Source organism: Macaca fascicularis, chromosome 19, assembly GCF_037993035.2.
Source record: "Macaca fascicularis isolate 582-1 chromosome 19, T2T-MFA8v1.1".
Taxonomy (NCBI): domain Eukaryota; kingdom Metazoa; phylum Chordata; class Mammalia; order Primates; family Cercopithecidae; genus Macaca; species Macaca fascicularis.
In genome coordinates this window covers 15351345-15372317 of record NC_088393.1, presented here as the reverse complement: position 1 = coordinate 15372317, position 20973 = coordinate 15351345, and the positions used below count along the sequence as shown (strand labels likewise).

At 47.0% G+C, this 20973-nt stretch overlaps 1 protein-coding gene across 7 annotated transcripts in view; it reads left to right on the top strand.

Moving 5' to 3' along the window:
• Nucleotides 1–20973, top strand: part of SLC1A6 (solute carrier family 1 member 6) — a 32669-nt gene that overhangs the window by 10881 nt on the left and 815 nt on the right. For 4 of the 7 annotated variants that reach the window (XM_065536598.2, XM_074026172.1, XM_074026173.1 and 1 more), the window contains 6 exons: nt 1816–2020; nt 6170–6212; nt 8160–8503; nt 13809–14042; nt 16642–16836; nt 19619–19753. In XM_065536598.2, the coding sequence (XP_065392670.1) occupies nt 1816–2020; nt 6170–6212; nt 8160–8503; nt 13809–14042; nt 16642–16836; nt 19619–19753 (1156 nt within the window). The remainder of the gene's footprint in view (nt 1–1815; nt 2021–6169; nt 6213–8159; nt 8504–13808; nt 14043–16641; nt 16837–19618; nt 19754–20973) is intronic. The other 3 variants (XR_012428464.1, XM_065536599.2, XM_074026174.1) reach the window with 1 other exon arrangement.

Genomic DNA, 20973 nt, shown 5'->3' with positions numbered 1-20973 from the left:
CCTGGGCAACACAGTGAAACTCCAGCTCTACAAAAAATAAAAAAATCAGCAGGACATGGTGATATATGCCCATAGTCCTAGCTACTCGAGAGGCTGAGGCAGGAGGATCACTTGAACCCAGGAGGCTGCAGTGAGCTATGATGGTACCACTGCACTCTAGCCTGGGCAACAGGGTGAGACTCTGTCTATTAAAAAAATGATAAGGAAGAGAAATTTTATTTACTATTAATTGAGTGGAAGTGGATCATCATAAAGATCTTCATCCTCATTGTCTTCATGCTGAGTAGGCTGAGGAAGAGGAAGAGGAGGGCTTGTCTTGCTGTCTCAGGGGTGGCAGAGGCGGAAGAAAATCCATGCATAAGTGTACTCGAACAGTTGAAACCCATGCTGTTCAAGGGTCAATTGTACTCGATTCTGCCACTGTAGCACAAAAGCAGCCATAGACAATATGAGAACAAATGGGCATGATGGTGTTCCAATAAAACTTTATTTACAAAAGCAGGCAGAGGGCCGGATTTGGCATGAGTAGCAGTTTGCCAATCCCTGGATTTGGGGATGGGGAAGAAGAAAAAAGCATGAAGAAATGGTTTCTTAGGTTGGGTTTCCTGGAAGCAGAGCCTGACTGAGATGGGGATGTCTGCACTGGTGATTTATTGCGGGGTAGCTCTCAAGAGAAACTCATAAGGGAGTGAGGGAAGTGGGACAGGACTGGGAAAACAGTGAAGCAAAGATGTGGGTTTCAGAAGAAGGCTGGCCTGTCAACCTGATTTCATCGGGAGCTCTGGAGCGTGAGCAGAACCACAGAGTTGAACCCCTCCCCAGCTCTGCTGCCACCTGAATCAAAGGAGTTGGCCATTGTGAATCCTTGCATGGTCATTCATTGGCTATAGGTCTCCCCTGGGGTTTTTGTGGGCAAGGCAGTTCCTGTTTTGTTGAGGGCAATTCTCAGGAGAAGGAGAAGGGGGCAGCCTGAGCTATTTGTAGACAGTGCTCTTGGGGCTGAAGGATCAGCATATTGGCTTGGGAAAGGGTGTAGGAGTGGAGCACCAAGAACATGTACTACAAAGGGTGTGCAGTGAGGTGGGTTGGAGGAAGGTGTGATTTTGGGATGAATAGTGGGATGACAAGTGGAATGAAAGTTAGGTTATGGGCCAGGCGCAATGGCTCACGCCTGTAATCCCAGCACTTTGGAAGGCTGAGGCGGGTGGATCGCCTGAGGTCAGGAGTTCGAGACCAGCCTGACCAACATGGTGAAACCCCGTCTCTACTAAAAATGCAAAAATTAGCTGGGCGTGGTGGCAGGCGCCTGTAATCCCAGCTACTCGGAAGGCTGAGGCAGGAGAATTGCTTGAACCTGGGAGATGGAGGTTGCAGTGAGCCGAGATGGCACCATTGCACTCCAGCCTGGGCGAAGGAGAGTCCATCTCAGAAAAAAAAAAAGAGAGAGAGAGAATAGAAAGAAAGAAAGTTAGGTTATGGTGCAAAACAAGAGGAAACAAGAGTTAATAGGAGATGGGGTGAAAGAGTGGAAAAGATTGGCTTGGAGTAGAGGGAAGGCAGTAGGGTAGTGGAATGCTGCTTGGGGTAAGGGTTGGGGTGGAGTGTGAGGGTGTGTATTTGGAAAATAGAATGGAAGTAGAAAGATGGTGGTGCTGGTGAATGGGTAATGGGTGGGTTCTGGGGTGGGCTGTAGGAAAAGGGATGCTTGGTGGGATGGCTGTTGAGTTGGTAATATGGGGAGGGTGGAACGGATGGCTAGGAGGGCTGGCGTTGGGTATGCATGGAGCTGTGGGGACCACATCATCTGTCCTGCAGGTATGGCATCCCTGGACAACAAGGCCACGGGGCGGATGGGGATGCGGGCAGCTGTGTACTACATGGTGACCACCATCATCGCGGTCTTCATTGGCATCCTCATGGTCACCATCATCCATCCCGGGAAGGGCTCCAAGGAGGGGCTGCACCGGGAGGGCCGGATCGAGACCATCCCCACAGCTGATGCCTTCATGGATCTGATCAGGTATGCCGACCTAAAAAATCCCAATATACATATTTGGAAAAGGAGACTTTATTTGTTGTAAAAGGTTATAGCCTGCAAAGCGGTCATCCCACAGGCTGGGAAGTATGCATCTGGTCAGGATCAGAGGCAGGCACTTCTAAGGAGGAGGGGTTGGAGTAGGAGCTTTATGCTGAATAGGTTGGCTAAACATCCATATTCAACAGGTTGTAGGAGGAGCTATGAATATTCATGTAGGTGACCCTGATGCATGCATATTGAACAAAGTTGCATGTGACATATGACCCCATGTCCACTTTGGGGTGGAGACTTAACATTTAGTTAACATTTAAATGTATCACATTTAGGCTTTATACATCAAAAGGTCTTTTCAGGACACGAAGGTACCCAAATGCGCAGCCTCTGTCAATGAGCCAGAACCAGCCCATGGTCAGTGGTGTTATCAGGAGAAAGTTACTGAAATCGGTCTCTTGCCCAATCAAAGCTGTAGTTACGGCTGGTGGAACAAGGGCCCCATTAGTCCTTGTCTGTGAGCTTAAGAGTTGTAATTATTTTAATATTGCTTATCTTAAGGCTAGTGTTTGTTTCACTCCTAGAGAAAAAGAAGAACTTTTTGGCAGCTAGAACACAATTTGTTATTTGAGTGTAGGGTGCATGACTTCACCGCTGCCTGGCATGGCCTTAGATCCTGCTTAGAGTTTGGTGTCTTAATGCCACAAGGAGCGTGTTCTATCAGTCTTATGATTTCTGTTTTAATTAATTTAACACCCTAATTTAACATTGATGTGGGTTAGTTATTGTGTCTAGATTATAAAAGGGAGAGGGTGTAAGGAGGCGTGTCTGACCTCCTGTCCCATCATGGCCAGGAACTCAGTTTTAAAGTTGTTCTGGGGTCCACTTGGCCACGAGAGAGTCTGTTCAGCTGTTGGCGGTGGTGGTGGCTTAGGTGTTACTTTTAGTTTACGGGTGACTGTACTCATTTTGATATGATTTCTGACTCTACTTGCAACAACTCATACTCAAGGAGAGACGAAGGGGACAGGCTGCTGCAGGCTGGACATAGCAGCTCCCATAGTACCCATTTTTGGTACCCAATTTCTGCCCTGGAGCCTTGCATATATTCTCCAACGGCAGCTGCTGCTAGAATATGATCTTAGGATATGACCCTCAAGGTGAGGTCAGAACAGCTGGTGTTTCCCTAAGCATCATTGGAGGGTGAATGATTCTCTTAAAGCAGCATGATTTTTTAATTTATATTTTATTTTATTTTTTACTTTAAGTTCTGGGATACATGTGCAGAACGTGGAGATTTCTTACATAAGTCTGCATGTGCCATGGTGGTTTGCTGCATCTATCAACCCTTCATCTAGGTTTTAAGCCCCACATACATTAGGTATTTGTCCTAACGCTCTCCCTCCTTTTGCCCCTCCCACCCCCTGGAAGGCCCCGGTGTGTGATGTTCCCCTCCCTGCGTCCATGTATTCTCATTGTTCAACTCCCACTTATGAGTGAGAACATGCAGTGTTTGGTTTTCTGTTCCTATGTTAGTTTGCTGAGAATGATGGCTTCCAGCTTCACCCACATCCCTGCAAAGGACATGAACTCATTCTTTTTTATGGCTGCATAGTAGTCCATGGCATACGTGTGCCATATTTTCTTTATCCAGTCTATCCCTGATGGGCATTTGGGTCAGTTCCAAGTCTTTGCTATGGGAAATAGAAGCAGCACAGTTTTTTAAAAAATTAACTAAATTTTTGATTTTTATTATTTAAAAATATATTTTGGCTATTAATAGTTGCCTTTATTCTTTTAATTGTTTTTATTTTTTATTTATTTATTTTTTTGAGACGGAGTCTCGCTTTGTCACCCAGGCTAGAGTGCAGTGGCTGGATCTCAGCTCACTGCAAGCTCCGCCTCCCAGGTTCACGCCATTCTCCTGCCTCAGCCTCCCACGTAGCTGGGACTACAGGCGCCCACCACCTCGCCCGGCTAGTTTTTTGTATGTTTTAGTAGAGATGGCGTTTCACCGTGTTAGCCAGGATGGTCTCGATCTCCTGACCTCGTGATCCGCCCGTCTCGGCCTCCCAAAGTGCTGGGATTACATAATTGTTTTTATTTTTATTTTTGCACTCCATCACCCAGGCTGGAGTGCAGTGGCATGAGCTTGACTCACTGCAACCTCTGCCTCCAGGGTTCGAGCTATACTTGTGCCTCAGCCTCCAGAGTAGCTGGAATTACAGGCGCATGCCACCACACTGGACTAATTTTTGTATTTTTAGTGGAGACAGGGTTTTACCATGTTGGCCAGGCTGATCTTGAACTGCTGACCTCAAGTGATCCACCCACCTGAGCCTCTTAAAGTGCTGAGATTACAGGCGTGAGCCACTGTGCCCGGCCTATGAAAAAATTTTTAATTTTTAATTTCAGTAGCTTTTGGGGAGCAAGTGTTTCTTTGTTACATGGATGAATTATATAGTGGTGAATTCTGAGATTTTAGTGCATTTGTTCCGCTAGTAGTGTACATTGTACCTAATGTGTAGTTTTTAATTTCTAACTACTCTCCCCGCCTCCCGCTTCTGAATTTCTAGTGTCCATTATATCACTCTGTATGTTTTTGCATACTCATAGCTCAGTTCCCACTTATAAGTGAGAAATACTGTATTTGGTTTTCCATTCCTGAGTTACTTCACTTAGAATAATGGCCTCCAGCTCCATCCATGCCACAGACATTATATTTTATTCTCATTATATTCTCACTCTGTCGCCCTGTCTCAGCCTCCTGAGTAGCTCGGATTAGAGGTGCCCGCCACCATGCCCAGCTAATTTTTGTATTTTTAGTGGAGACGGGGCTTTATCATGTTGGCGAGGCTGGTCTCCAACTCCTGGCCTCAAGCGATCCACCCATCTAGGCCTTCCAAAGTGCTGGGATTACAGGTGTAAGGCACTGCACCCAGCCTATTTCATTCTTTTTCATGGCTGAGTAGTATTCCATGGTGTACATATATCATGTGTTCTTTATGCACTCATCAGTTGATGGGCACTTAGGTTGGTTCCATTTCTTTGCAACTGTGAATTGTACTGTGATAAACATATATGTGCAGGTATCTTTTTGATATAGTGACTTCTTTTCGTTTGAACAGATACCCAGAAGTGGGATTGCTGGGTGGAATAGTAGATCTACTTTTAGCTCTTTAAGAAATCTCTCGGCCAGGTGCGGTGGCTCACGCCTGTAATCCCAGCACTTTGGAAGGTTGAGGCGGGCAGATACGAGGTTAGGAGATTGAGACCATCCTGTCTAATATGGTGAAACCCTGTCTCTACTAAAAATACAAAAAATTAGCCAAGCGTGGTGGCAGGCACCTGTAATCCTAGCTACTTGGGAGGCTGAGGCAGGAGAATTGCTTGAACCTGGGAGGCGGAGTTTGCAGTGAGCTGAGATCACACCACTGCACTCTAGCCTAGGCGACAGAGCAAGACTCCGTCTCAAAAAAAGAAAAAGAAATCTCCATACCGTTTTCCATAGAAGTTGTACTAATTTACATTCCCACCAGCAATGTGTAAGTGTCCCCTTTTCCCCACATCAATGCTAACATCTATAGTTTTTTGACTCTTTAATAATGACTGTTTTAGCTGGAGTAAGGTGGTATCTCATTGTGGTTTTAATTAGAGCAGCAAGATTTTTGCCACCCAGATTCAAGGCTAGCCTTGGTTCTCCCTTAATCATGGGCACAGGGGAAACCTAAAGTTAAAAGGGTTTAGGAGTTTTCTGTGGATTTTTGAGGCATCACTGAGACACGTGTGTTTGAATGAAAGTCCTTGAGGTGATGCAGGGCTCTGGCCACGTGCTCAGACAGACCTGGATTTGAGGGCCATCTGCACCTCTTAGCAGCTCTGTGGCTCTGGGTAGCTTACATCAATTCTCTGAGCTTTGGTTTCTTTCTATGTGAAATGGGGCATTAAATAGCACTTACGTCTGGGGTTATTGTAGTGTTTAAATCAGATGATAGCAAGATACTTGCTCAGTGCCCAGCCTAGAGGAAGCATTCATGTGTTGGCTGCATTACTGTTGTTCTTGGTGTTAGTATTACTGTTATCACCCTAGATGCCCTTCCACGGTCTAACCACTTTCCTTCTTCTGATGTTTCTCTGCAGAAATATGTTTCCACCAAACCTTGTGGAGGCCTGCTTCAAACAGGTCAGGGGGAAGTACACAGTTTGATCAGGGAGATTCGGAGGGTGGCGGGAGCTTGAGGCTGAAGGGATGGTCCAAGGGTAAGAGGTGGGAGGAAGGGCCGGACGGAGCAATGGGCAGGGGTTCTAGAGGAGTCTAGGAGAAAGGATGTATTTTCCATGGTGATCTGGGAGGGTTAGGGAGAAGGACTTAGGTCCGAGAACGGTAGCTCAGGCTTGTAATCCCAGCACTTAGGGAGGCCAAGGTGGGAGGATTACTTGAGGCCAAAAGTTCAACACCAGCCTGGGCAACAGAGTGAGACCCTCCCTCTGTCTTTAAAAAAAAAAAAATAGATTAAAAAAAAATTAGCTGGGCACGCCTGTCTCAGCTATTTGGGAGGCTGAGGTGGGAGGATTGCTTGAACCCAGGAGACCAAGGCTCCAGTGATCACACCCCTGCACTCCAACCTGGGTGACAGAGCAAGACCGCATCTCAAAAAAGGGAAAAAAAAAAAAAAAAAGAGGACTTAGGCCAAGGACTTCCTGAGCACAGGGCTAGAGGAGGCATCGAGGCTGGTGTGGAGATTCCAGAAATTTTGACCATAGATGGTTGAAGGGAGAGGCCCTGAACTCTGGTTAAGCATTGCCCAGGGAGCTTGTGAACAATTCGGAATCTATACTACTTCAACACATTGGCTGTTCACTTCCTCATTCATTTATTCAGTCACTTATTCTTCAAAAAAATAGATTTTTAATTTATTTAAGTTTAAATTCACACAAAAATTATATGTATTAATGAGGTATGACGATGTTTTGAAATATGCCTGCATTGTGGAGTGGCTCAATCAAGCTTATTAACATATCAATTACCTTATGTACTTATCATTTGTTGCGATAAAAACACTAAAAATCTACCCTTTTGGTGATTTTCAAATACACAATACATTGTTATTAGCTAGAGTCACCATGTCGGATAATAGAGCTCTTGAACTTATTCCTCTTGTCTAGCTGAAATTTTGTGTCCTTTTACCGACATCTCCCCAGTTTTCCCTGTTTCCCAGTCCCTGGTAAGCACTATTCTATTTTCTGCTTCTATGAGTCCAACTCTTTTAAATTCCACATATAAGTGAGAGCATGCAATATTTGTTTTTCTGTGCCTGGCTTATTTCACGTAGCACAGTGTTTTTCAGGTTCAACCCTGTTGTCACGAATGACAGGATGCCCTCCTTTTTCAAGGCCAAATAGCATTTTGTTGTGTATGTATACCACATGTTCTGTATCCATTCATTCATTGATGGATACTTACGTAGATTTCATATCTTGGCTATTGTGAATAGTGCTACAATAAACATGGGAGAGCAGATATCTCTTTGAGATACTGATTTCATTTCCTTTGGATATATACAGTTGTGGGATTGCTGGTCCTATGGTAGTTCTATTTTTTTTTTTTTTTTTTTTTTGAGACGGAGTCTCACTCTGTCGCCAGGCTGGAGTGCAATGGCACCATCTCAGCTCGCTGCAACCTCCGCCTCCCAGGTTCAAGCGATTCTCCTGCCTCAGCCTCCCAAGTGTCTGGGACTACAGGCGCGCACCACCACGCCCGGCTAATTTTTGTATTTTTAGTAAAGACAGGGTTTCACCATGTTGGCCAGGATGGTCTTGAACTCCTGACCTCATGATCTGCCTGCCTCGGCCTTCCAAGGTGCTGGGATTACAGGTGTGAGCCACGCCTGGCCGGTAGTTCTATTTTTAATTTTTTGAGGAACCTCCATACTATTTTTCATAATGGGTTTACTGATTCATTCACTCATTCTTCCACGCACTGTTCAAATCATTCATTCACTCATTCAGTTCTGCTGGATAAGATTTTCCAGGGTGTGGGAACTGGGAATCAGTGGTCTCAAGGAATTTCTCCAGGCGATTCTGATGCATCCGCTGAATTGAGTCTGGGCGCAATCTCTCTCTATTTCAGTTCAAGACGCAGTACAGCACGAGGGTGGTAACCAGGACCATCGTGAGGACAGAGAACGGGTCTGAGCTGGGTGCCTCCATGCCTCCTCCATTCTCAGTGGATAACGGAACCAGCCTCCTGGAAAATGTCACTCGGGCCTTGGGCACCCTGCAGGAGGTGCTGAGCTTTGAGGAGACTGTACCCGTGCCTGGCTCTGCCAATGGCATCAACGCCCTGGGCCTCGTGGTCTTCTCTGTGGCCTTTGGGCTGGTCATTGGTGGCATGAAACACAAGGGCCGAGTCCTCAGGGACTTCTTCGACAGCCTCAATGAGGCTATTATGAGGCTGGTGGGCATCATTATCTGGTGAGTCCTGGTCCGTGCCCATGGGAAGATGGAGCCAGAGCTGGGAAGTCAGGCTATGGGGAAGCTGCTGAAGGCTTGCTGGGGACTTTTGGTCATTCATTTATGTATTGGGTAATTTATTTACCCACTCACCAACTCATTCACTCATGTCTTTCTGCAATGATTTCGTCACTGGTTCACTTCCTTGTTCATCTGTTCATTCATTAATTCTTCTATGCATTGGTTAGTTTCATGGAATATCTCACTCTTTGATTCATTCGTGTCCTTCTGCAATGATTCATTCACACATTCACTCCTGTGTTCATCTGTTCATTCACTCATTCTTCTATGCATTGATGAAATCACTCATTCAGTGATTTATTCATCTACACTCATTCTTCCATGCATTGATTTACTCATTTCCTCATTCATTTGTTGATTCTTCTACGCATTGGTTAAATCACTGGCCAACTCACTAACTCATTCATTCATTCACACTTTTCTGCAATGATTTGTTCACTTGTTCACTGCCTTGCTTATCTGTTCATTCACTCATCCTTCAATGCCTTGACCAAACCATTCACTGACATTTATTTATCTACATTTATTATTTCATGCATTGGTTTCTGGATTTATTTGGTCATTCATTTATTTTTAAAAATTAATGTATTTTTAATTGACAAATAAAAACTGTATATATTTTCATGTGCAACATAATGTTTTGAAATATCTCTACATTGTGGAATGGTTCAGTTGAGCTAACTAACATAGACGTTACCTCACATGCTTATTTTTTTGTGGTGACAACACTTAAGATCTAGGCAGGGTGTGGTGGCTCATGCCTATAATCTCAGCACTTTGGGAGGCCAAGGTGAGAGAATCACTTAAGCCCAGGAATTTGAGACCAGCCTGGGCAACATGGCAAGACCCGTCTCTACAAAAAATACAAAAAAGTTAGCTGGGTGTGGTGGCATGCACCTGTAGTCCCAGCTACTTGGGAGGCTGAGGCAAGAGGACAGATTGAGCCTGGGATGTAGAGGCTTCGGTGAGGTGTGATTGCCGGGGTGACAGAATGAGACCCAGTCTCAAAAAAAAAAAAAAAAAAAAAGAGAGAGATCACTTAAAATCTACTCTCTTTGTGATTTGCAAGTACATGATACATTGTTTTTAACTATACCTACCATGTAGTCCAATAGATCTCTTGAACTTATTTCTCCTATTTAACCGAAATTTTGTATCCTTGGTCAACATCTCCCCAACCTCCCTTCCCTGTGAGTCCCTGGTAACCACCATTTTACTCCCTGCTTCTGTGAGTTTGATTGTTTAGATTCCACAGATAAGTGAGATCATGTGGTATTTGTCTTTCTGTATCTTGGTTATTTCAATTAGCATAATGTCCTCCAGGTTCATCTGTGTTGTCACAAGCGATGGGGATTTATTCATCTCCTATGCATTGGTTAGTTACTATTCATTCATTCATACCTTTCTGCAATGATTTATTCACCCACTTACTTCCTCATTTATCTCTTCACTCACCAATAAATTCACTTATCATTCTCATTTTTCTATCGGTTCATTCATTTTCTTATTCATCTATTCACTCTTCCATGCGTCAGTTAATTCCCTCATTTATGCATTCATTCACTTGTAAATTTATTTACAAACTCATCCATGCATTAGTTAAATCACTGATGGACTCATCTGTTTATTTACTCAGTTAAGTCATTTATTCATTCTAATTCATTCCTTGACCCACTCATTCATCTATGCATTTGTTATTCTTTCATTCATTTACTCAGGTATTCTCTTCATTCACTCATTTGTTCATGTATTTGTTCACTCAGCTACTAACTTGTTTCATCTACTTGTTTCCTTGCTTTTTCATCCACTTGCTAATCCTATCCTATCCTTCCCTTCCCTTCCCTTCCCTTCCCTTCCCTTCCCTCGTCTTTCCTTCTCTAAATTCCTTCATTCCTTCAGAAATTTCTTTATTCACTCAGCAGGCATTTTCCCAGGCAGACTTTGTCTTGACCTCTGGAATACAGAGACACAGTGCACTCATACTTGTCCTCAAGGAGCTCACAAAATCTTAGGGGAGACAGACACATTGTAGATCAATATAACACAAGGTGGTAGGTTCTGTAGTAAAGGAACATTTAAAAAGTGTTGGGAACATGGAGAAGTGAGCAGTGAGTAGAGGGGTACACAGTGAATGCTTTCTGAAGAGGGAGTCATGAAGAAGGTCACCTGTTAACTGCATCTTGACAGGTGAGTAGGACTTCAACTGGACAGTGAGAGGGGAGACGTATTTCAGGCAGAGAGAAGAGAACATGCAAAGCATGAAGGTACCTAAGTTATTTGGAGAGTGGTGGGGCATTCAGGAAGGTGAGAGCATGGGGTAAGTTGGGAGTGGTGGTGGACGATATTAACAAAGCTGTCAGATCCCAAATGGGAGAAGACTTTGTACGTCATCCCAAACAATTGGAAAGTTGTATAGTGTTGTATGTAAAATGTTTATTTAGAAACAGAATGCTTGTTCCCCAGTGCCGCAAAGAAATAGCACTTGAACATAAATTTAATTATCTCAGCAAGGCAATTTTTACCTTCTGCAGAAAGGGTGCTCATCGCAGATGGAACAACGGCAAGAGCACACCTGAACAAAGGAGGGAAGCAATTTTTATCCCTTACACAGTTTGTCCCTGCTACTGTGTCCTGTCTCCATTGGCTGGAGCCAGACCTTACAATCTAAACTAAAACCCACTGGCTAATAACTTAAAACTTTTCTAAGTAGGTAAAAGCAATGGAAAACAGAGGAAAAGAGGAAGTTGCTTACAAAAGGACTTAGAAAAAGTAATAACATTCCCAAATAAGGAAGGGGTATAGGCTGCGAGCTGGGACGTGCCTGTGAGCACATCCAGCACCGATATCTTTGTCAAACTACAAGGACGTAGAATGTACTATGTGCCTGTGAACGTGTCAATAGCTACATAGGATAGGGCTTAACAAAAAGTTACTAGCATAAAGTAAGGAGGCTTGAAGGAAGTTAGTCTTTAAAAGAAACAATTTTTAACACTTAAGATTTGTTCTTTAACAAGAAGGGAAACTTTGAAGACTACATATAAGGAACTTGAGGCCAAGTTGAGGGCCTAGGAAAGCATTTGAAAGGAATGGGAGTGGGGAGCTTATTCAGGATAAGCAGATAATTAACAAGGAACAATGAAGGCTCAGTTAAATTGGGAACAATGAATGTATAGCACTGTCGTTGGCATGACTGGGTGAAATGTCCAGATTTGCCAGGTGGCTGAGTGTAGGGGGTAAGAAATCATGCACAATTAATCTTGGGCTGAGGAATTTTGCAGGGGATGAGGTGGAAGGATGGAGGTGAGGAAGTTGAGAGAGGGATTACTCAGAGTAAGCACAGGGGTGGATCTAGTCATGTTGACTTGGAGAAGACTCAGCAACTACTTCCCCGGGCTAACTCTGAGCCGTTTTGAAAACACAGATGTGACTGGAGAAGTCCCTCACATCCTCATTTTTGACTCAAGCTATTGTACCACCTTCCCAAGAGGTCCCCGCCTCCTCCAAAACATCTATGATGAACGTGAGTCAAAGTAGATTTCCTTTTTTTTTTTTTTTTTTTTGAGATGGGGTCTTACTCTGTTGCCCAAGCTGGAGTGCAGTGGTGTGATCTTGGCTCACTGCAACCTCCACCTCCTGGGTTCAAGTGATTCTTCTGCCTCAGCCTCCTGAGTAGCTGGACTGCAGGCACACACTACCATACCTGACTAAGTTTTGTATTTTTAGTAGAGATAGGGTTTCACCATGTTGGCCAGGCTGGTCTTGAACTCCTGACCTCAAGTGATCCACCCTCCTCAGCCTCCCAAAGTGCTGGGATTATAGGCATGAGCCACCTCGCCCGGCTGTAGACTTCGATTTTTAAAGAGAGAGGAGTAGCCACTGAAGCCTAGAAATGAGATGATGGTGCCAATGGCAGAAACTCACATGATTGACCAGTGGGCTGGATTGTGGGGAAAACAGGTGAGCCCCTGATGAACTTGCTTCTTTCATCTTCTTTATTCTCCTTTTTACTCACTACTCCAGCCACACTGGTCTTCTCTCTGGTCCTCCAGCACTCCTAGTGCATGCCCATCTCAGAGTCTTTGCATTGTGCCTGCAATGATTTCTCCCAGACACCCAGGGTACCTTCTTATCATGTAAAAGCTTAAATGTCACCTCTTCAGAGAAGCCCTCTCTGATCATCTGCTCAGAAGCAGTCCCATACAGTGACTCTCCTTTGCTGTTATCACCACTTGAAGTTTGTAATTGGTGCGTTTCTATGTGTACCTCTTGCTTTCCCCATTAGAATGTGTCTTAGTACATGTCAGCTGCTGTAACAAAAATACATAGACATTGTGGCTTAAAGAACAAAAATGTATTTCTCACAGTTCTGGAGGGTGGGAAGTCTAAGATCAAAGCACCCACAGATTCCGTGTGTGGTGAGGGCTGTCTTCTGGTTCATGGAAGGCGTCTTCTTGCTGTGTCCTTGAATGGCAGAAGGATGGAGGGAGCTCTCTGGTGTGTCTTTTATATGGGCACTAATTCCATTCATGATGGCTCCATCCTCATGACCTAATCACCTCCCAATACTGTCCCACTGGGGGTTAGGATCTCAACATATGAATTTGGTTGGAGAGGGAAGGGGACATAAACATTTAGTCCATAACAGAATGTAAGTGCTATGAGGACAGGAGCCATGTGCCTGAGAACATAGTATGTACTCAGTTAATATCTGTGGAATGAATGAATACATTGGTGATTTTGATAGGACAGGTGTTTTGAGAGGGAAATTATTAGGCTGGTGCATGAGTGAGAACAGGCACTGATAGGGAAGAGAAAAGGGGCATATAAGTTTCAAATGTGGAACAAAGAGTTGGGGCCAGAAGATAAGGGAAGCTTAGAAGACCAGAGACAGGGAATGCCTTGGCAACGTCTAGGGAAGGATCCTGAAGGTAGTGATTATTTGGGGCATGGTTGAGAGGGCTTGAATGGGGAGTAGGCACCTGAAAGGTTGTATATCCTGGAGTTGTAGGACCTTTTCTACCATGATGGGGAGATAAGGAAGAGCAGGAGGAGGAGGTGGGCTTCATTTGTGGGGCCCGGTGGCATTCGTTAGTGTACGGGGAAGACTGGGATGGAGTAGGGTGCTGTATCGTGGGTACTGCGTGGCTCCAGGGCCCTATATGAGCAAAGCCTTGGGGATGCCAGCCTCAGACCTGCAAGGGAGGTTAGGAGGGAGCCCTGACAGGTATGTGGCTCCCTCACACAGGTATGCACCTGTGGGCATCCTGTTCCTGATTGCTGGGAAGATTCTGGAGATGGAAGACATGGCTGTCCTGGGGGGTCAGCTGGGCATGTACACCCTGACCGTCATCGTGGGCCTGCTCCTCCATGCTGGTGGCGTCCTTCCCCTCATCTACTTCCTCATCACTCACCGGAACCCCTTCCCCTTCATTGGGGGCATGCTACAAGCCCTCATCACTGCCATGGGCACGTCTTCCAGGTATGGCCTTGCTCCCCACCCCAGCACAATTTCTGGTTGCACTTGTCCTTCATGTCCTCTCCTAGGGCATCTGCCCTCTCCCTTCCTTAAACACCTCTTCTGAGACATCCAATAATGTCCAGGGCTCTGGAGGGCCTCCAGCTGGTGCAACACCTGGGGGCCAATCATTGTCCCGGGCTGGCTCTCCTGATCTCCTTTTCCCCTTTCCTGTTTTTTAACTTTCTATGGAGGAGAACCAGGTACCAATTTTGAGGTTAAGAGGGAAGGTTCCAGGATGCCCCATGAGCTCAGTCAATTCCTAGCTCAGAGGGTGTCATCTCTGCTTGTGAGATGGTGTCTGGGAGATCTCTTGGCTGCTGCCGCCGCCGCCTCCTCCTCCTCCTCCTCCTCCTCCTCCTCCTCCTCCTCCTCTTCCTCCTCCTCCTCCTCCTCCTCCTCCTCCTCCTCCTCCTCCTCCTCTTCCTCCTCCTCCTCCTCCTCCTCCTCCTCCTCTTCCTCCTCCTCCTCTTCCTCCTCCTCCTCCTCCTCCTCCTCCTCCTCCTCTTCCTCCTTCTCCTTCTCCTCCTCCTCCTCCTCCTCCTCCTCCTCCTCCTCCTCCTCTTCCTCCTCCTCTTCCTCCTTCTCCTCCTCCTCCTCTTCCTCCTCCTCCTCCTCCTCCTCCTCCTCCTCTTCCTCCTCCTCCTCCTCCTCCTCCTCTTCCTCCTCCTCCTCTTCCTCCTCCTCCTCCTCCTCCTCCTCCTCCTCCTCCTCTTCCTCCTTCTCCTTCTCCTTCTCCTCCTCCTCCTCCTCCTCCTCCTCCTCCTCCTCCTCCTCCTCTTCCTCCTTCTCCTTCTCCTCCTCCTCCTTCTCTTCTCTTCCCCTTTATTCTCTTCCTCCTTTTCCTTCTTCCTCCTCCTCTTCTTCTTTTGTAGTTTTACGGGATTAATTAAGAGCATCATCCCAATTCAAAAACAATTTGAAAAGTAGCACAACAGCCAAAAAGATGGAAGAATTTTTTTTTTTTTTTTTGAGACAAAGTCTTACTGTGTTGCCCAGGCTGGAGTGCAGTGATGTGATCTTGGCTCACTGCAACCTCTGCCTCCTAGGTTCAAGCGATTCTCCTGCCTCAGCCTCCCAAGTAGCTAGGATTACAGGTGTGCGCCACCACACCTGGCTAATTTTTGTATTTTTAGTAGAGATGGAGTTTTGCCATGTTGGCCAGGCTGGTCTTGAACACCTGGCCTCATGTGATCCGCCCACCTTGGCCTCTCAAAGTGCTGGGATTACAGGTGTAAGCCACCACGCCCAGCTAAAAATATCTTTTTTTTTTTTTTTTTTAATTTTCTTTTGATATGAGGCCTCACTCTATCATCCAGGCTAGAGTGCCGTGGTGTGATCTCCACTCACTGCAACCTCCACCTCCCAGGCTCAAGTGATCCTGCCACCTCAGCCTCCCAAGTAGCTGGAATTACAGGTGCGTGATTCCAGTCCTCCTGGCTAATTTTTTTTAGCCCTCCCGGCTAAGTGTTTTTTTTTTTTGTTTTTTTTTTTTTTTTTTTTGTAGAGATGGGGTCTTGCCATGTTGGCCAGGCTCGTCTTGAACTCCTGAGCTCAAGTGATCTGCCCGCCTCGCCCTCCCAAAGTGCTGTGATTACAGGCACGGACCACTGCACCTGTTCAAAAATAGAATTTTTAAAATTGCCCATAACGCTGGTCAGGGTATCTTGGTGCCTCTTGGTCTATGCCTATGTAAGACTAATGTCACTGTATCCTAGAATTAAACTCACGTAGTCACCGCTGAGCTGGACACCCAAAGACCCTCTATGAGTCCAGGATTCCAACCGTATGATATAAAGCTGACCACAGAACACACGTCCTGTGGACAGGCTTACCCCAAATGAGACGCCCACTTCTTTGACTAAACTCGCCAACCAATTAGGTCACTTTTCTCCCATAAGGCATGGTGGGGAGATGGATAGAGAAAGTTAACATAGCTGAGGTCAATGATGGTGCAAACAGGGGAGTCTGGAATAGGGGCCCTCCCTGAAGTCAGCAGACCTTTGGTCCTGTCCTTTCTGGAAATGGATAGGTAGAATGAACTAGTGCCATAAACTAGTGTGTAGTCATTGGTCTTAGCTATTGGCTTTAAGTGGGTCAAGAGATCTTCAGCTTGGGGGACCCTCATTGCTGTTTCTCATTGTATGGTGAGGAGATGGCTGTGCAGTTATCAGCCTCTGAAATGTTATACCCTTGTCTTCTGCCTCTTGCGGAGCCCCCACCTGGCCTGCTCAATGTTCTCAAGGGGAACGCTCCTTCGGCTCATTTTGCCCTGCTCTGAGCCCCGCCCTGCCTGGCCACGCCCTCTTCTCAGTTCTTCCTCACCTGGCCACGTCCTGCTCTGAGCCCCGCCTCACCTACTCCTCCCCTGTTCTCAGCCCCGCCCATGTGACCCAGCCCTCCCCATTCTCAGCCGTGCCCCACTAGGTCACGCCCTGTTCTCAGTCTTTCTTCGGCTTGGCCACGCCCCATTCTCTGCCTTGCCCCACTAGGCCACACCCTGTTCCCAGCCCCGCCCCCACCAGGCCACGCCCCGTCCTCAACCCTGGGCTCTTTCCCCCAGCTCAGCAACGCTGCCCATCACCTTCCGCTGCCTGGAGGAGGGCCTGGGTGTAGACCGCCGCATCACCAGGTTCGTCCTGCCCGTGGGCGCCACGGTCAACATGGACGGCACTGCCCTCTACGAGGCCCTGGCTGCCATCTTCATTGCTCAAGTTAACAACTACGAGCTCAACCTGGGTCAGATCACAACTATCAGGTGAGGGGATCTGCCAACAGATGAGACTTCAGCGATCTTCAGCTTGGCTGGGAGGGTTGGGGAGGGAGGAGGGGGCCACAGCTGGAGCTCAGAGGAGCCCTCGGATGTTGGAAGGGGGATGTGGAAAGAACCCAACGCCGGATGAGGTGGAAGGTAAAGTTGCCACCCGAGGCTGTCAGGAGCTGCCAAGACGTTCCCGTCAGTTTCCCTCTCACGTGAGAGATCCCTTTGTCCAGTGTTTTCCAAAGGATGGCTGGTGCATCCTAATAACCCGAGGTTCTTGTTATGAATATAGATTCTTATATTTATAGGCCTTATATATTTACCTATTCCTGTATTTATAGGTCCTATCATCCAGTGGTTCCAACTTAGTCATTATAAAAATAACAGTGAGCTGTCATCTCCTTCAGGTCTTCAGCGTTACTTTTTCAGGGAAGCCCTGTTTAAAATGGCATATCGGGTCTTGCTAAGGAGGCACCGTTTCCCCGTGTAGTACCATCTCCACCTAGTATGAATTTTACTTATTCATTTTGTTTATTATCTGCTTCCCATACTAGAATGTAAACTCTGCCGGGCGAGGTGGCTCACGCCTGTAATTCCAGCACTTTGGGAGGCCGAAGTGGGAGGATCACTTGAGGTCAGGAGTTTGAGACCAGCCTGGCCAACATGGTGAAAGCCTATCTCTACTAAAAATACAAAAATTTGCTGGGCGTCATGGCTGTCGCCTGTAATCCCAGCTACTGGGGAGGCTGAGGCACAAGAATCACTTGAACGTGGGAGGCGGAGGTTGCAGTGAGCCAAGAGTCTCGCTCTGTTGCCCAGGCTGGAGTGCAGTTTAAAATCTGTTATTTTACATAGTTGCCTTTCTTTTTTCTACTAAGAATACCTAAAATCTACTCTGTTAGAAAATTTCCAGTGTACACCCAAATATTATTAACTGTACTCCTCCTATAGAACTTTAGATCTCTAGATATATTCATCCTACATAACTGCATTTTTTTTTTTTGAGACAGAATCTCACTCTGTCACCCAGAATGGAGTGCAGTGGTGCAGGCATAGATCACTACAGCCTCAACCTCCTGGGCTCAAGCCATCCTCCCGTCTTAGCCTCCTAAGTAGCTGGGACTACAGGCATGCACCACCATGCCCTGCTAATTAAAAAAAATTTTTTTTTTTGTAGAGACAGGGTCTCACTATGTTGTCCAGGCTGGTCTTGAACTCTTGGGCTCAAGCAGTCCTCCCACCTTGGCCTCCCAAACTTCTGGGATTACAGGTGTGAGCCACTGTGCCTGGCCTTTAAATGCAACTTTGAATTCTTTGACTACATCTCCCAATTATGTATTCAACTTATTATTATTATCTTTTAGAGTCTACGTATGGCAGAGGTCAAGGCCAGGCATGGTGGCTCATGCCTATAATCCCAGCACTTTGGGAAGCCGAGGTGGGAGGATTGCTTGAGCCTAGGAGTTTGAGACCAGCCTGGGCAACATAGTGAGATCCCATCTCTACAAAAATACAAAAAAATAAAAATAAAAATAACCAGGTGTTATGGCATGTGCCTGTGGTTCCAGCGACTCAGGAGGTTAAGGTGGGATTGAGTAGTGAGTTGCAGTGAGCTGAGATAACACTACTGCACTTCAGCCTGGGCAACAGAGTGAGACTCTGTTTCAGAGAGAGGGGAGAGAGAGAGAGAGAAGAGAGAGGAGGAGGGAGAGAGAGAGGGGAGAGAGAGAGAGGGGGGAGGGAGAGAGAGAGGGGAGAGAGAGAGGAGGGAGAGAGAGAGAGAGGGGAGAGAGAGAGAGAGAGAGGAGGAGAGAGAGAGAGGGGAGAGAGAGGAGGGAGAGAGAGAGAGGAGGGAGAGAGAGAGAGAGAGGAGAGGGAGAGAGAGAGGAGGGAGAGAGAGGGGAGAGAGAGAGGAGGAGAGAGAGAGAGGAGGGAGAGAGAGAGAGAGAGGAGAGGGAGAGAGAGAGGAGGGAGAGAGAGAGGGGAGAGAGAGAGGAGGGAGAGAGAGAGAGGAGAGAGAGAGGAGGGAGAGAGAGAGAGGGAGAGAGAGAGGAGGGAGAGAGAGAGAGAGGGGAGAGAGAGGAGGGAGATAGAGAGGAGAGAGAGAGAAGAGAGAGGAGGGGAGAGAGAGAGGAGAGAGAGAGAAGAGAGAGGAGGAGAGAGAGAGAGGGGAGAGAGAGAGGAGGGAGAGAGAGAGAGGAGGGAGAGAGAGAGAGAGGAGGGAGAGAGAGAGAGAGGAGAGGGAGAGAGAGAGGAGGGAGAGAGAGAGGGGAGAGAGAGAGAGGAGGGAGAGAGAGAGGGGAGAGAGAGAGAGGCAGAGAGAGAGAGAGGAGGGAGAGAGAGAGAGAGGAGGGAGAGAGAGAGGGGAGGGAGAGAGGAGGGAGAGAGAGAGAGGAGAGAGAGAAGAGAGAGGAGGGAGAGAGAGAGAGGAGAGAGAGAGAAGAGAGAGGAGGGAGATAGAGAGGAGAGAGAAGAGAGAGGAGGAGAGAGAGAGAGAGAGAGGGAGAGAGAGAGGAGGGAGAGAGAGAGAGGGGAGGGAGAGAGAGGAGGAGAGAGAGAGGGAGGAGAGAGAGAGAGAGAGAGAAGAGAGAGGAGGGAGGGAGGGAGAGAGAGAGAGAGAGATCAAGCAGTATTTTTCTCTCTGTGTCTGTCTGGCTTGGGCATTTAATTTAAGATGCCTTGGAGAGCGGATCTCTTCCCTCTCTCTGTCCTTTTCCTGTCTCTTCCTCATCGCCTTCTTCCCTCCACCTGCCTCCCCATGTTCTCCCTCCCCCTGCAGCATCACAGCCACAGCGGCCAGTGTTGGGGCTGCTGGCATCCCGCAGGCGGGTCTGGTCACCATGGTCATTGTGCTCACGTCGGTCGGCTTGCCCACGGAGGACATCACGCTCATCATCGCCGTGGACTGGTTCCTGTGAGTGTTCTCCAGGCTGGACCCTGGTGCTCCTGCTTCTGCACATACTGCTTTCCCCTGCAACATCCTTAACTTGTGGACTTTCATTCCAGCAGAGATGATGTGGTCCAGAATTTTCAAGTGAAAAGGAGGCCTTGGAGAGGCCTCCAATCCATGGCCTCTGGACCCCAAATCCCACAGAAAAACTCCTCTTTTACCTGTTGTATGTGGAAGTCACAAAAAGGTGATCCAGGCCGGGCGCGGTGGCTCACGCTTGTAATCCCAGCACTTTGGGAGGCTGAGGCAGGTGGATCACCTGAGGTCAGGAGTTTGAGACCAGCCTGAACAATATGGTGAAACCCTGTCTCTACTAAAAATACAAAAAAAAAGAAAAAAAAAAATTAGCCGAGTGTGGTGGCGTGTGCCTGTAATTCCAGCTGCTCAGGAGGCTGAGGCAGGAGAATTCCTTGAACCTGGGAGGTGGAGGTTGCAGTGAGCCGAGATCGCACCACTGCACTCCAGCCTGGGCAATAGGAGCGAAACACCATCTCAAAAAACAAAAATCAAAACCAGCAACAACAACAAAACCAGGAGGTTTACATTAAAGGAAGCCTGGACTTTCATTCCCACATGGGAGCTGACAGCTGAGCCTGAGTTCCAATTTTACAATCTTCAGCCTGCCCTAGTCTACACCTGTATTGACTCAGGCCTGCCCTGGTTTACCATTCCTGATTCGATGTGCTTTTCACTTCATAACCCTTAATTGTCTGTATCGGATGTGCATTTTTTCTTTTCTTTTCTTTTTTCTTTTTGAGACAGAGTCTCGTTCTGTCACCGAAGCTGGAGTGCAGTGGCTCGATCTCAGCTTACTGCAACCTCTGCCTCCCAGGTTCAAGCGATTTTCCTGCCTCAGCCTCCCAAGTAGCTGGGGTTACAGGCACATGCCACCATGCCTGCCTTTTTTTTTTTTTTTTTTTTTAATATTTTTAGTAGAGACAGGGTTTCACTATGTTGGTCAGGCTGGTCTCAAACTCCTGACCTCGTGATCCGCCCACCTCGTGCTGGGATTACAGACATGAGCCACCATGCCCAGCCTCATTTTCTTTTTTTTGAGAGACAAGGTCTTGTTCTCTCATCTAGGCTGGAGTGCAGTGGCATGATCATAGCTCACTGCAGCCTTGACCTCCTGGGCTCAAGTGACCCTCCCATCTCAGCCTCCCAAGTTGCTGGGACTACAGGCA